At 39.6% G+C, this 15,177-nt stretch overlaps 1 protein-coding gene across 1 annotated transcript in view; it reads left to right on the top strand.

Annotated features, from left to right (window-relative positions):
• Positions 1 to 15,177, top strand: part of SLC22A23 (solute carrier family 22 member 23) — a 226,133-nt gene that overhangs the window by 172,802 nt on the left and 38,154 nt on the right. The window contains exons 4-6 of the mRNA XM_089682214.1: positions 3,981 to 4,149; positions 8,098 to 8,225; positions 12,330 to 12,432. Of these exons, the coding sequence (XP_089538340.1) occupies positions 3,981 to 4,149; positions 8,098 to 8,225; positions 12,330 to 12,432 (400 nt within the window). The remainder of the gene's footprint in view (positions 1 to 3,980; positions 4,150 to 8,097; positions 8,226 to 12,329; positions 12,433 to 15,177) is intronic.

Raw genomic sequence — 15,177 nt, forward strand, 5'->3', positions numbered from 1 at the left:
TTCTATTTGCCATTCTGCATACAAATGTTGTTCCTATAGGGTTCAGTAGAGTAACATAGAAAAAAAAGCTTCTGCATCACGTTTAAAAAGTACATTCCCATTGAATCTATGACAAAAGCCAAAGAAAGGCCTCTGAAGCCTTTGATGCACAGGCTACAAACACTGGCCAGCGACATCATTACAGATGAAGTTGAATAGGTTCAGTAAACTGCTTCCATCAAAGATGTTTTGACTTTGTGATACATTCCATATGGAATTCTTTGATGATGCATTAAAACTTAGATTTAGCCAACAAATGGAAAAAAAACCACAAGAACAAATACGCCGTTTTGGAACCATATTGTACATACAGTTGTGCTCAAAAGTTTACAAACCCGGGCAGAAATTGTGACATTTTGGCATTGATATTGAAAATATGACTGATCATGCCAAATAATGCTCTTTTATTGAAGGATGATGATCATATGAAGCCATTTATTATCAAATAGTTGTTTGGTTACTTTTTAAATCATAATGATAACAGAAATCACCCAAATGGCCATGATCAAAAGTTTACATCCCCTGGAATGTTTGGCCTTGGTACAGACACACAAGGTGACACACACGGGTTAAAATGCCAATTAGAGGTTAATGTCCCACATGTGTGGCTTTTTAAATTGCAATTAGTGTCAGTGTATAAATAGTCAATGAGTTTGTTAGCTCTTACGTGGAAGCACTGACTAGGCTAGATACTGAGCCATGGGGATCAGAAAAGAACAGTCAAAAGTCCTGCGTAACAAGGTAATGGAACTTTATAAAGATGGAAAAGGGCATAAAAGGATGTCTAAAGCCTTGAATATGCTAATCAGTACTGTTAAATCACTTATTAAGAAGTGGAAAGTTCGGGGATCTCTTGATACCAAGCTAAGGTCAGGTAGACCAAGAAAGATTGCAGCCACAACTGCCAGAAGAATTGTCCGGGAATCAAAGAAAAACCCACAGGCAACCTCAAAAGAAATACAGGCTGCTCTGGAAAAAGATGGTGTGGTTGTTTTTTAGGAGTACAATACGGTTACACTTGAACAAAAATGAGCTGTTTGGTCGAGGTGCCAGAAAGAAGCTTTTACTGCACCAATGCCACAAAAAAGCCTGGTTACAATATGCCTGACAACACCTTGAGATGCCTAACCAGTCCTTTTTGTGTCATTGATGCAGTAAAAGCTTCTTTCTGGCACCTCGACCATGCAGCTCATTTTTGTTCAAGTGTCATTATATTGTATTCCTTCAAAACAACTACACTGTCTTTTTCCAGAGCAGCCTGTATTTCTTTTGAGGTTGCCTGTGGCTTTTTCTTTGAATCCCGGACAATTCTTCTGGCAGTTGTGGCTGCAATCTTTCCTGGTCTACCTGACCTTGGCTTGGTATCAAGAGATCCCCAAACTTTCCACTTCTTAATAAGTGATTTAACAGTACTGATTAGCATATTCAAGGCTTTGGACCTCTTTTATGTCCTTTTCCATCTTTATAAAGCTCCATTACCTTGTTACGCAGGACTTTTGACTGTTATTTTCTGATCCCCATGGCTCCGTATCTAGCCTAGTCAGTGCTTCCACGTAAGAGCTAACAAACTCATTGTCTATTTATACACGGACACTAATTGCAATTTAAAAAGCCACAGATGTGGGACATTAACCTCTAATTGCCATTTTAACCCGTGTGTGTCACCTTTTGTGTCTGTACCAAGGCCAAACATTCCAGGGGATGTAAATTTTTGATCATGGCCATTTGGGTGATTTCTGTTATTATGATTTAAACAGGAGCCAAACAACTATTTGATAATAAATGGCTTCATATGATTATCATCCTTCAATAAAAGAGCAATTTGTAGCATGATCAGTCATATTTTCAATATCAAAATGTCACAATTTCTGCCAGGGTATGTAAACCTTTGAGCACAACTGTACAACTGCAAAAAACAGAAAATGTTCACCCTAACTCACAATTTTACTGGCCCTCTGAATTTGACCTTAATCCACATTCTTTGGTATGAGTCATTTTATGCCCTCTCTGGACTAGTTATCTAAGTTTATGAGCCATTAATATATTTGTAGCTTTACTTTAAAACAATTTTCAAAGTTGTAAAGTGGTATTAAACTGATGACTGGCACAAGTTCTTCATGTTGGAGCAGATTTCACTAGGCAATAGTCTTGCTAGTCAGCAGACAACTAACATCAGCCTAAAGTGAACTTGTCTTAAAAGTGCCTAAGGTAACAATACTGCTGATGTGTAGGCAAATTGTGGTGTCTGAAAGTACCATTGTCAATCTTTAAATCCATCACTGTATCCCTGTAGGATGTATTGAATCCTAGGCCCACAGAGCTGAGACTTCACTTCAAGTCAAGATGAAGCCCTATGCCTAGCATTCAGCTGTCAAATGCTAGAGCTTCAGTGGACAATAGGCGTTCAGGCATTTGATGTTTAAATGACAGGAGGTAGGGCCTAGTATTGATGTGACAGGAAATAAATCCAACTTGGTGAGGAGTTGAGGCTCTGTTTGCATTGTAAAAACTAGGATCCAAGAGGCTTCACAGGTATTGACACTAGAATTTCCCAGCACCACAAGGTTCTTGTATGTTAGTAGTACTATTACCTTAAGTTGGCCATGCATGGATGGAAATTTGGCCGGTGTGGATACAGAGGTTGTACAGAAGTCAATTTACAGATCGACTTCTGTACAACCACCTTGTCCACTTTTCCCCGCTCAGTCAGCGCTGCAGGCTATAGCCTGCAATGCTGATCAGTGTATTATGACAGTGGGGAAATCTTCCCGCTGTCAGAATACAATAGCTCAGCGGGGAGGATTCCCACATTTACCTCGAGTGTGTAGATGGGGGAAGTCAGGTCAGTTTTGTTTTTTTTTTTTTCATTCAACTTACTGCTTGAACAAAGAAATCTGACTTATCCATACTCTGCCTTAGGCACATTATAGATATAGAGTCAGGCTCTCATTACGTTATCAGCTTCTAGGGAATATACCCCAACTCACGCTCTCCTTTGATGTGCATTTTAAATGACTCTTAATCAATGTGTTAAGCTATCCACAGTCAGTATAAAGACTTGGCAAATGTCCACAAGAACTGTACAAAGAACAAAGGGAGATAAATTGCATATAGAAGTATTTTTGTTCATTGGTTTGCAAAAAGATTCTTTACAGTAAGAGGTTAAGCAGTGGATTGCTTATCATATGAGGCAGTCATAGCAAAAATTGCATTGGATTTAAAAAAAAATGATGAGATGATTTTATTGCAACAAATAAAGAGAAAAAATATTTTTATCCAGAGACCTGACTGACCTTGGAGGTTCACAAAGAACTTGATCTTGTTAGATATAATTTTTTTTTCCAATAACTTTTATCAACCTCCTTGTTCTAGTATAGTGGAAAATTGACTGGCAGAATATTATTGATAGCACATCTACTTACATTCCCGCTTCATTGGTTTGTATTTTGGCAGGGTATCCATTATGCTTTTTTGTTATTCTCAGATATATAAAATGTAAGTAAACAGAGTTTTAGAGTTGTATATTAAAACAATGACAGAACTATGTTGTAAGCTCCAAGGAGCAGGGCCCTCGAACCCCTCGTGTATCGCACTGTATTGTTATTGTACTTTCTCATGTATTGTCTCCCATTGTAATGTACAGCGCTGAGCGAACTGTTGGCACTATATAAATACTGTATAATAATAATAACTAAAAGTAAAAATCTCCAATGTATCTAACAGAAATTTATAATACATAAATGGATCTTGTTATCCTTAATACATACATTAAAAATAACCCATAGAAATTGATTAGCTACGTATTTTTCTGCTGGGAATTTGAAACATTAGGAAGACAATGATCCCATTTCCTTTTTATGCTCTAATGTGTGACATTAAGACTTTATAAAGCATTGGCACCGTGTTGTAAAATTTAATGTCTGTCATTATCTCTCTTCCAGGAATAGAGTTGTGCCCTCCTGGCCACAGATTCATGATCACGATGGTGGCCAGTTTCATTGGAATGGCCGGGCAGTTCCTTTTGCCAGGTTTGGCAGCTCTCTGCAGAGACTGGCAGATCCTCCAGGCTGTCATCATCTGCCCTTTTATCTTGATGCTCTCCTACTGGTAGTAAGTTTCCCTTTCCTTTCCTCTGCATGGATATCAAAACCTGTAAAGCAATATTCAGAGTTAAATATCATCATTATTTTTTCTGCAGGGGTATTGTATATTTATATTTTCTTGCTGTCAGCTCTAGAAATGTGGTCTCATCCTGAAATTAATGAACTCCGGATTATAGACTAATATATACTAATATATAAAATATCTTTCTGTCCTGTTGTTTATTCACCTAATATTCTATAAAATGGCCTGTGTAAAAAAAAAAAACTTGCTTCTCAGCAGTAGGAAAGAATAAAACTGAGTTAGAATCCCAAAATTTTAATAAAAATTAGGTGATATTGGTAAAACATAGCTAGTTTGACTAAATACATTGGAATAACGTAGGATGGGGAAAATAGGGGTCTATGTATAGAAATGTTTGGTGTTCAGATATGATAAACATTCACACAATCAGGACAAAAACTACTGTATTTTCTGTAATGTGTGTAGTACCTATATTATCAGCACTACCTAGTGGCCATAATTATTTTTTTCCTGAAATACCTCAATCAGGAAAATAAGGTATTGTGGCCACTAGATGGCGCTGAGGATATAGGAATTACGCATAATAGTTTAAATACAGAAATTTTTGTCCTGATTGTGCTGATGTTTGTCAAACCCACACAACGCACGTTTTATACATGGACCCCTTCATGTTAAGACACCACATGCTGATATCCTGCAGTATTAGCAAGACCAGATATGTAGAGCTAAACTGAGAAAACCGGGCTAAAATCTATTTGAAGTAATACAGTTCATTACACAAGACATGAGCGATATAAAACACGAATACAGCAACTAATACAGAACCCAGTCAGCACACATAAAAAAATGAAAGTAACTACACTGCTCAAAAAAATTTAAAGGAACACTTTGAAAACACATCAGATCTCAATGGGGAAAAATATCATGCTGGATATCTATACTGATATGGACTGGGTAATGTGTTAGGAATGTAAGGATGCTCCATCGTTTGATGGAAATGAAAATTATCAACCTACAGAGGACTAAATTCAAACACACACCGAAAATCAAAGTGAAAAAATGATGCAGCAGGTTAGTCCATTTTGCTGAAATTTCATTGCAGCAACTCAAATGGTACTCAGTAGTTTGTAGGGCACCCACGTGCTTGTATGCATGCCTGACAATGTTGAGGCATGCTCCTAATGAGATGACGGATGGTGTCCTGGGGTATTTCCCCCCAGATCTGGACCAGGGCATCACTGAGCTTCTTGACAGTCTGAGGTGCAACCTAGCGGGGTCGGATGGATCGAAACATGATATCTTAGAGGTGTTCTATTAGATTTAGGTCAGGCGAGCATGGGGGCCATTCAATGGGATCAATTCCTTCATCCTGTAGGAACTACCTGCATACTCTTAGCACATGAGGCCGGGCATAGTTGTGCACCAGGAGGAACCCAGGACCCACTGCATCGGCATAGGGTCTGACAATGGGTCCAAGGATTGCATCCCAATACCTAATGGCAGTTAGGGTGCCATTGTCTAGTCTGTGGAGGTCTGTTCGTCCCTCCATGGATATGCCTCCACAGACCATCACTTATTCACCACCAAAACAATCATGCTGAACGATGTTACAGGCAGCATAATAATCTCCACAGCTTCTCTAGACCCTTTCACGTCTGTCACATGTGCTCAGGGTGAACCTGCTCTCATCTGTGAAAAGCACAGGGCACCAGTGGTGGACTTGCCCATTCTGGTGTTCAATGACAAATGCCAGCTGAGCTCTATGGTGCTGGGCAGTGAGCACAGGGCCCACTAGAGGACATCGGGCCCTCAGGCCACCCTCATCAGGTCTGTTTCTGATTGTTTGGTCAGAGACATTCACACCAGTGGCCTGCTGGAGGTCATTTTGTATGGCTCTGGCAGTGCTCATGCTGTTCCTCCTTGCACAAAGGAGCCGAAGCCGGTCCTGCTGATGGGTTAAGGACCTTCTATAGCCCTGTCCAGCTCTCCTAGTGTAGTAACTGCCTGTCTCCTGGAATCTCCTCCATGCTTTTCAGACTGTGCTGGGAAACACAGCAAACCTTCTGGCAATGGCACGTATTAATGAGTTGGACTGCCTGTGCAACTTCTGTAGGGTCCAGGTATTGCCTCATGCTACCAGTAGTGACACTGACCCTATCCAAATGCAAAACTAGTGAAAAACAATCAGAAAAGATGAGTAGGGGAAAACAATTCTTGTTTTCCTGTTTTGGGGGTCTTCTCATTGTTGCCCATCTAGTGCACCTGTTGTTAATGTCATTAAGACCAAATCAGCTGAAACTGATTAACAACCCCCTCTGCTACTTAACTAATCTGATGAATATCCCAGGAGTTTAATTGACTTAATGCTATACTCTGATTAAAAAGTGTTACTTTAATTTTTTTGAGCAGTGTATATTCAAAGAAATAAGAGTAATTAGGGTAAAGCAGGGACAGGCATGGGTACAAGCTCTGGTCAAAAACCAGGTCAGGGAAGGGTAGAAGGTACTGAGGCAATGGGTTCTTTGGGTAGCGGGTTCAGCAGGAGGCAGGTCAGGAACAGAAGGTGGAACAGGTGATAGGTAAAAAGGCAAGAACAGTGGATCAGAAAAAATAGGCTCAAAGGTCATGTTTATGTGCATTACTCTATGCTCTGTACATATCCCATAGTCCATCTCAGGGGCAAGCAAGAGAGGGTGGTTACATCCCTACATACAATAGGACCATTGAGAACGAAGATGGCCACCCTCCAAGTTAAAGTAAAAAAAAGGAATTTGGAGGCGGCAGAGAGCAACAGAACATACTTTTTGGGTTAATAATACCTGTTTTTTTTAAGCCAAAGTTTAGTGCCGCTTGAGTGAATTGCAAAGATCTAATGGGCCCTTAATGTTTGCTAACCAAGGGCCCAGTCACCATAAGGCATTTGTTTTCCATGTCCTAAAGTAGGAGGAGTATTACTAAACTGTTGACAAAGTTCACTATAAATACAAAGTTTATTTTGAATATAACACTGGGTTCTTTATGAGTCCATTCACACCATAACAGAATGCGTTGCAACACGCACATGTTTGTGTGTTGAGGTGTATTGCATTAGCCCTCATGCACTCTTAATGTTTTGATAACACTGGTAACATTAGCTGTGTAAACTCACATTAAAAATGTGAGGTTTTTTAGCTTTTTTTAGCATTTTAGGATCAGCATTCAGCGGCATTTTGCTGCGTTTAGCTGAGTTTTCCCACGTTTGCGTTTTTATGACCAAAAAACATTTTTTTGGGGTCAAAAAAGACCAAAAAAGCATGGACACATAGGATAACATACTGGCTGTAGAAAAGAACGCCAAAAGCCCAAAAAAGCTGCTGTAAGCCCTCTTGCACACTTGACATTTTGATAACACTGGTAACATTAGCTGTGTAAACTCACGCTAAAAACTAACATTTTTGCATTAGCGTTTAGCAGCATTTTCCCGTATTTTTCAGAGTTTTGCATTTTTTAGTGGGTTTTTTGACCAAAAAAAGTCCAAAAACGCTGGTTTGCAGCGGTTTATCGCGTTTTTCAGAGCGTTTTTACAGCTAAATACTCCACTAGTCATGGTTTTTTTCCAGCCGAAAAACACCCCTGCCAAAAAACGCTGATTACAGTGTATGTGTGCATGGACACATAGGATAACATGCTGGGGAGTTTACTGGCTGTAGAGAAAACCGCCAAAAGCCAAAAACAGCAGCTGTAAAAACTTCCAGTGTGCATGAGGACTTAGGTAGCCTACGGCAGGGCAACACAACACACATACCATATATACCTGTGCATTGCAGTGCACTGTAGTCAACTTTGTAATACTTTATATACCTGCAGCTGTCATAATGTGCGTTTATAGTTTGAACAAGGCCTTATTCTTCTACTTTTTCTGTCTTTAAATAATCATTTCACTTATCTTTGAAGCATCTTTCCGGAGTCTCTGAGATGGCTGATGGCTACAATGCAGTTTGAAGCTTCTAAGAAGCAAATTCTTCAGATCCTCCACAGAAACAGAGTGAACACAGAAAGTGACATTAAAGGAGTGATGTCAGGTGGGCATTGTGTATCAAAATAAATATTAGAATGTAGTAAACTGTACATAGGAGGCTTGGCTTTTGTCCCTATGTATTCTGTACATGGTTGATATCATACATTAGATCAGGGGTGTCAAACTGCAGCCCTCCAGCTACTGCGGAATGACAAATCCCATGAGGCATTGCAAGGCTGACAGTAAAAAGCATGACTTGGAATTGTAGTTTCTCAACAGTTGGAGGGCCGCAGTTTGACACCTGTGCATTAGATACATTGACTCAGTGGTACCAATGCCTCTGTTAAAGGAAACCTGTACTGAAGAAACATGGAGGTTGCCATTGCTCTGCTTTTGCTTATATAAGTGCTTTCATACTAATGCAGAAACTTAAACCAGGGTGGATAAAAATCAATGATTTTTTTAACAAAATTTTAAAAAATCGGATTTTTTTGATTTAAATTGGATTTTTTAGATAAAACGCTTTTTGAGGAAAATATATTACCATCCAAAGGTTATTCCATCATGAAATAAAGATTCGTTTTTTAATTATGTAGAATAAGGCTGTATATGTTTAATTTTTTTGGTAAATAAATTCCATGAATCCATTCACAATGTTATGCTCTTCCAGAGGTTTTTGTAAGATTATTGGGCAGTTTCTCTGCCTACAAGATACTATCACAGATGCTTGGTTTACTTTGCAGTTCTCAAAACTGAATTTGACTCAGCGGAGATCACATGCCTCTTCTTCACAGCAAAAATGTTATAACATGAACAGATTTAAGAAAAAGACCTTAATCCTAACTTCTACAAACCTATGAATACAGAATCAACCCCTTCAGTGCTAAGTTTCAAGAAGTTCAGTGAATAGAATAGAAACAATATTTTTCTGATTGTTTGGAGTGGAATAGATCTGCACAAGAAGAAAGTGAAACTAAGTGTGAGGAGGAAGGGGCTGACAGTCTAAGTTTCTTAAAATATATATATTTTGTTTAGCCAAATTAGTTAACAAACATGGATGTTTGTTTAAGCAAATAACATATGCTGGAATGTTATTGTTTCAGTTGAATAAATCTATTTAAATTGTTATTATTAAGGTAATGATTATTTTTCTCCTTCCTAAGTACAACAGAAAAGTTGTCCAAATATGAATGATTAACCTATTAAACTGGGGATAAAAAAACTAATATGGAAAGTTGTTATTCTAAAAATCTTCATCTACTTGCATATTAAAGTTATACCAGCAAAAATTAGTCTTTATGTAGAAAACTAGGATTTAAATCAAGCCTTACTGACTAGTGATTTAGATCGTAATTTAAATCGTGATTTAAATCAGTTTGATTTAAATCAAATCCACCCTGACTTAAACTATTCTGGAACAAATATGGTTGACCATGGCCAACTCCATGCTTGCTTCAAGTTAATGACTTAAATGACAGACTCCAGAGAAGACAGACAACTAACATTATAATAAAACAGGTCAGCAGTGGCAGCCAGACTATTTTCTGAGTAGTTTTGTGTGATGGACTACACAAATACAAACTTTATAACATGTACATCTGTACACTGGCAGTTGGACTTTGTTCGCTTTTTTCTTTTTTTTGCATGCTTGACGCATGTGCTGTGGGTCAATGTAGAGATCGTTAATTCGCATTGTGAAGATGGGAGCAGTACATAATACTTTGCTTAACTTGTACTGCGTATACCAAGACAAAATGCAAAGCCTTCTGTTTACAAACGATTTACTTCTAAAGTGAGCAATGGCCAGCACACCTTAAAGCAATATAATGTCTGTAGATATAAAGCCCAAATTAAGTTTTCAGGAAAAGGACATAAACTCCTTGTGCAGCCAAAAAACATTTGTAAAATTTAATATTCTATGTGCAGCACAGTGGCTAAATGGTTAGCACTTCCATCTGGCAGCACTAGGGTCGTTGGTTTGAATCCCATCTACGGCACCACCTGTCTGGAGTTTGTATGTTCCCCCTGTGTCTGCATCAATTTCCTCTGGGTATTCCAGTTTCCTCCCACACTCCAAAGACATGTTGGTAGGTTAATTGGCTCCTGTCTAAATTGGCCCTAGTATGTGTATGTATGAATGTAAGTTAGGGACCTTAGATTGTACACTTCTTGAGGGTCAGGGACTGATGTGAATGTACAATATATATATGTAAAGCACTGCGTAAATTGAAGGCACTATATAAGTACGTGTAATAAATAAATCAGCCCCAGCCCAGAAAATCCTGTACCCCACCAGTAGTCTGTAGCCAAGGACTTCTAGCCAAGGAGCAGCAGTCTCTCTTCAGCGCCCTCTGCTAAGTCAGACCTATTGTTCTGCAATCAGCATGCTCCTGCTCCCGTCTGATTGTAGAGCGATAGGTCTGACTTAGCAGGGGTTGTGTGCTTAGCTGCAGACTACTTGAGTAGGACAAGCTGATATATTGGATTGGAGCTGAATATAAGGGCTCTTTCACTCAAGTATTGAAAATAGGCTGTTGGGTCACATTTTTAACGCTTCTCGAACGCCTATCAATGCCACTCAAAACTATTAAAATAGTGGCAGATGAAAATGTTCACACTGTAGTGTTAGCATTGCTTTGTGTTTTGTGGTGAGGCAAAAATAATGCTGCCTGCAAAGTTTGGTAGGCATGGACGCTTTGCAGCTGCCTCCATTCACTTCTATTGAAGCACACCACAAGCACGCCGTAAATGCGCTGTAAATGTGCCTATATAGTTTACAGTGTGTTTAGGGTGCGGTTGCAAAGCGTCAAAAGTTTGTAAAAACATAAAAAAAAAACCATCTCACTGGGCATGAAGGTCCAAAGCGCTCATTAACATTGTAGGTGCATTAAAGCGATTTAGAATTCAACACCTGTGTAAAAGAGCCCTTAAAGCAGGCAGTAGTAAGATATTTCACAGTAAGTTTGGAGCTGCACCATAAGTTTTTTTTTTTTTTTGTTTTTTTTTTAAAAGAACTTTTAGTCTATGTTAACAAATGTGGCAGACATCAATATCCAACTGAAACGGGATTCATGGTGGACTGCTTTCCAGATGTGTTTTAGGAAGTGGTGAGGAGGCAATATGTGTCCTCCTTACCGGTTTAACCCTATAAATGCCATGCAGCTGCACGTAATACATGTAGTTGTGGTGCAGCTCCATTCACTTGAATGGGTTGAGTTCGACAGCAAAACTGCCCGCCGAATGCAACATGGGGTATACAAATTCATCCCATTTGCCTGTTTTTATCACCCTTCCTGATCATAAGTATAAACAAGCCCTTGCTAAAAAGATCAATTTGTGTTTAAGCAAAATTTGCTATACGACCTATGTTACATAGCCAAAGCTATGTGGATACCCCTCCAGATTTTTTAGATGAGGTCTTTCCAGCTAAGAGTCCTGTTAAGGCCGGGGGTCTCCAAACTTTCTAAACAAAGGGCCAACTTACTGTCCTTAAAACTTTAGAGGAGCAAGACATTGGTGTCGGTGGAATAGTGCCCAATTGTTGGTGTCAGTGGGAGAAATAGTGCCCAATCATTGGTATCAGTGGGAGGAATAGTGTGTCATGTCATTAAGTAGAATAGTGCCCCAAAGGCCAGATAAAGGCAAGCAAAGGTCCACATCTGGCCCCCGGGCCACAGTTTGGAGACCACTGGTTAAGGCTAAAGAATACAAAGACATTTTACACAACTGTATACCTTGAACCTTGTGGCAAGGCCTTTTTAGTTCCAGTATAAAATGTTAGGACCATAAAGAAATGGTTCGATGTGGAGGAAAATGTGTAGCTCACACATAACCCTGACCCAAAACCCTATTGAGCACCTTTAGGATTAACTGGAACACTGATTGCAAGCTGAGTTGTCTGCTGTTGGGCTGAATGGGCACAAATCCCAACATATGCATACCAAAATCCTGTGGGAAGCACTTCCAAAAGAATGAAGTCAACTCCATATCCATGCTTACGGTTTTGAAATGGGATGTGAAACAACTTTATATAGGTGTGAAGTTCCACAAACCTTTGGCCATATGGTGTATATTGTACCAATGCTAGACATTATGGCATGTTATGAATTTGCATACTCATGAATGTTTGCTGTCTGTGATGCTTAATAGATGTGTTCCTCTATTGCAGAATTGGAGAGAGAGCAAGAGAGAAGACCAAAAAAAGTTTGCATTGTGAAAGTGGTGGGAACAAGGAATTTGTGGAAGAATATTCTTGTTCTCTGTGTGAATTCGTAAGTATGCCAAGGCATTTCATTGGTGGATGGCTGACATTCAGTTGCAAGAAAAAGTATGTGAACCCCTTGGGATTACGTGGAGTTTTGCATGAATTGGGCATAAAATGTGCTCTGAACATCATCTAAGTCACAACAATAGAAGAACACAGTCTGCTGAACATAATACTACACAAACATTAGAGGTTGCCATGGTTAATTGCACATAACATGTAAACATTTACAGTGCAGGGAGGAAAAAGTATGTGAGGCCCTAGCTTAATGACTTCTCCCAGAGCTAATTGGAGCCAGGAGTGAGCCAACCTTGACTAAAATCAGTGTGATGATATTGTATGTGTTGCTGACAGCTGTCCTGCCCTTAAAAAACACACACCTGTTTTGGGTTTACTGGTTTGAAGAAGCACTGTCTGATGTGAACCATGCCTCGCAGAAAAGAGCTCTCAGAAGACCTACGATCAAGAACTGTTGACTTGCATGAAGCTGGAAAGGGTTACAAAAGTATCTCCAAAAGCCTTGATGTTCATGTGTCCACAGTAAGACAGACTGTCTACAAATGGAGAAAGTTTAGCACTGTTGCTACTCTCCCTAGGCGTGGTTGTCCTGTAAAAATGACTGCAAGAGCACAGCCCAGAATGCTGCATGAGGTAAAGAAGAATCCCAGAGTGTCAGCTAAAGACCTACAGAAATCTCTGGCACATGCTAACATTTTTGTTGACACATCTACAATAAGGAAAACATTAAACAAGAATGGAGTACATGGGAGGACACCACGGAGGAAGCCATTGCTGTCCAAAAAGAAGATTGCAGCACCTTTGAAGTTTTCAAAAGAGCACCTGGATGTTCCACAGCACTACTGGCAGAATATACTGTGGACAGATGAAACCAAGATTGAGTTGTTTGGGAAGAACACACAACACTATGTGTGGAGAAAAAAAGGCACACCACACCAACATCAACACCTCATCCCCACTGTAAAACATGGCGGAGGGAGCATCATGGTTTGGGGCTGCTTTGCTGCCTCAGGGCCTGGACGGATTGTTGTCATTGATGGGAAAATGAATTCCAGAGTTTATCCAAACATTTTGCAGGAAAACGTACGACCATCTGTCCGCCAACTGAAGCTCCGCAGAGGATGGGTGATGCAACAGGACAATGACCCAAAGCATGCAAGTAATTCAACAAAACAATGGCTGCAACAGCACAGAATACGCCTTCTGGAGTGGCCCAGTCAGAGTCCTGACCTCAACCCGATTGAAATGCTGTGGCATGACCTTAGGAGAGCGATTCACACCAGAAATCCCAAGAATATTGCTACACTGAAACAGTTTTGTGAAGAGGAGTGGTCCAAAATGACTCCAGATCGTTGTGCAGGTCTGATCTGCAACTACAGGAAACGTTTGGTTGAGGTTATTGCTGCCAAAGGAGGGTCAACCAGTTATTAAGTCCAAAGGTTCACATACTTTTTCCTCCCTGCACTGTGAATGTTTACATGTTATGTGCAATTAAACCATGGCAACATCTAATGTTTGTGTAGTATTATGTTCAGCAGACTGTGTTCTGCTATTGTTGTGACTTAGATGACGTTCAGAGCACATTTTATGCCCAATTCATGCAAAACTCCACGTAATCCCAAGGGGTTCACATACTTTTTCTTGCAACTGTATGTCTTCTTCATTGGTCTAGTGAGAAATGTTCCCAGTCCAGCATGTCTTGCTCCAGTTTTCAAATACTCTGCTAAGTTGTAATTATTCCTCTTTTGGAAAAGGCTAGATAACCCAGTAATAAAGAAGGCTATACACTTGAGATGTTTTCTGAAAACCTGAACATGTTGGGCATTCTTTATGTGAAACATTGTATATTTGATATTGGATTCTGTTATCCCAAGTGTGTATATAGATTTTACAGTTCAGCTGAAGAGGGTTCTGTAATTTTTTTTTTATACTTTGATCATGAGTCATGAAAATGGTGTGCATTATATAGACCAAAAATGGTTATAAGCTCACTGACATAAATGCTGACACCTAATTGCTGCATCAACATATCTCTAGCCATCTGTGGCGGTTCCTTTTCTGGGAAGGGGGAGGGCATGGATGAAGCCTAGCTTAATGCAAAGTGGCAGCCATTGAAGCCGGGCCATTGTGTTGTGGAAGATCTTCCTGATGGAGCAATAGACAACCATTACAACATTGGTATGCGTTTTCAACTTATGCTGTACTGTAATATGTTTTGAACACATGCAGCAGTGTGTTATTCTTTTTTTTTTTTTATTCACTGTATGCTATTTGCAGCCCATTTGTGAGAACTGCACCCATAGGACAGCAGACAAATTGCCTTATTCCTGTATTGGGACTGCATTGAGCAACACAGCCTTAATGCTGTTGATGTAATGAGCCCCTTAGGTTGTAAAATGCTGCTTTACTACAGTACATATGTCCTTTCCATTGGCTAGATGCTTTGTCGTTACTACTGGAATGAGTCACTGAATAATGAACTTAAAGTATAACTATAGGTAAAACTTTTTTTTTAGTTTTGGATAGAGCAGAGAGGAATTAGAACACCTGTCAGTTTCAATGGCTATCTGTGTCCCCGTTAGGGAGATTCACCCTCTGTATTGTCCTTCTTACCATTATCATTGAAAGCAAAAGTAAAAGAAAATCCCAAATTTCGGGTTGTCCCCAGAAAAGTAATAGAGGGGTACACTAGTTCTGGTGACCTTGGAGTCCCCTAATTTGCAGGCAAAAAATA

The sequence above is a fragment of the Staurois parvus genome, unplaced genomic scaffold, assembly GCF_062004578.1.
Source record: "Staurois parvus isolate SC_StPar_1 unplaced genomic scaffold, SC_StPar_1.0 ptg000287l, whole genome shotgun sequence".
Lineage (NCBI taxonomy): Eukaryota > Metazoa > Chordata > Amphibia > Anura > Ranidae > Staurois > Staurois parvus.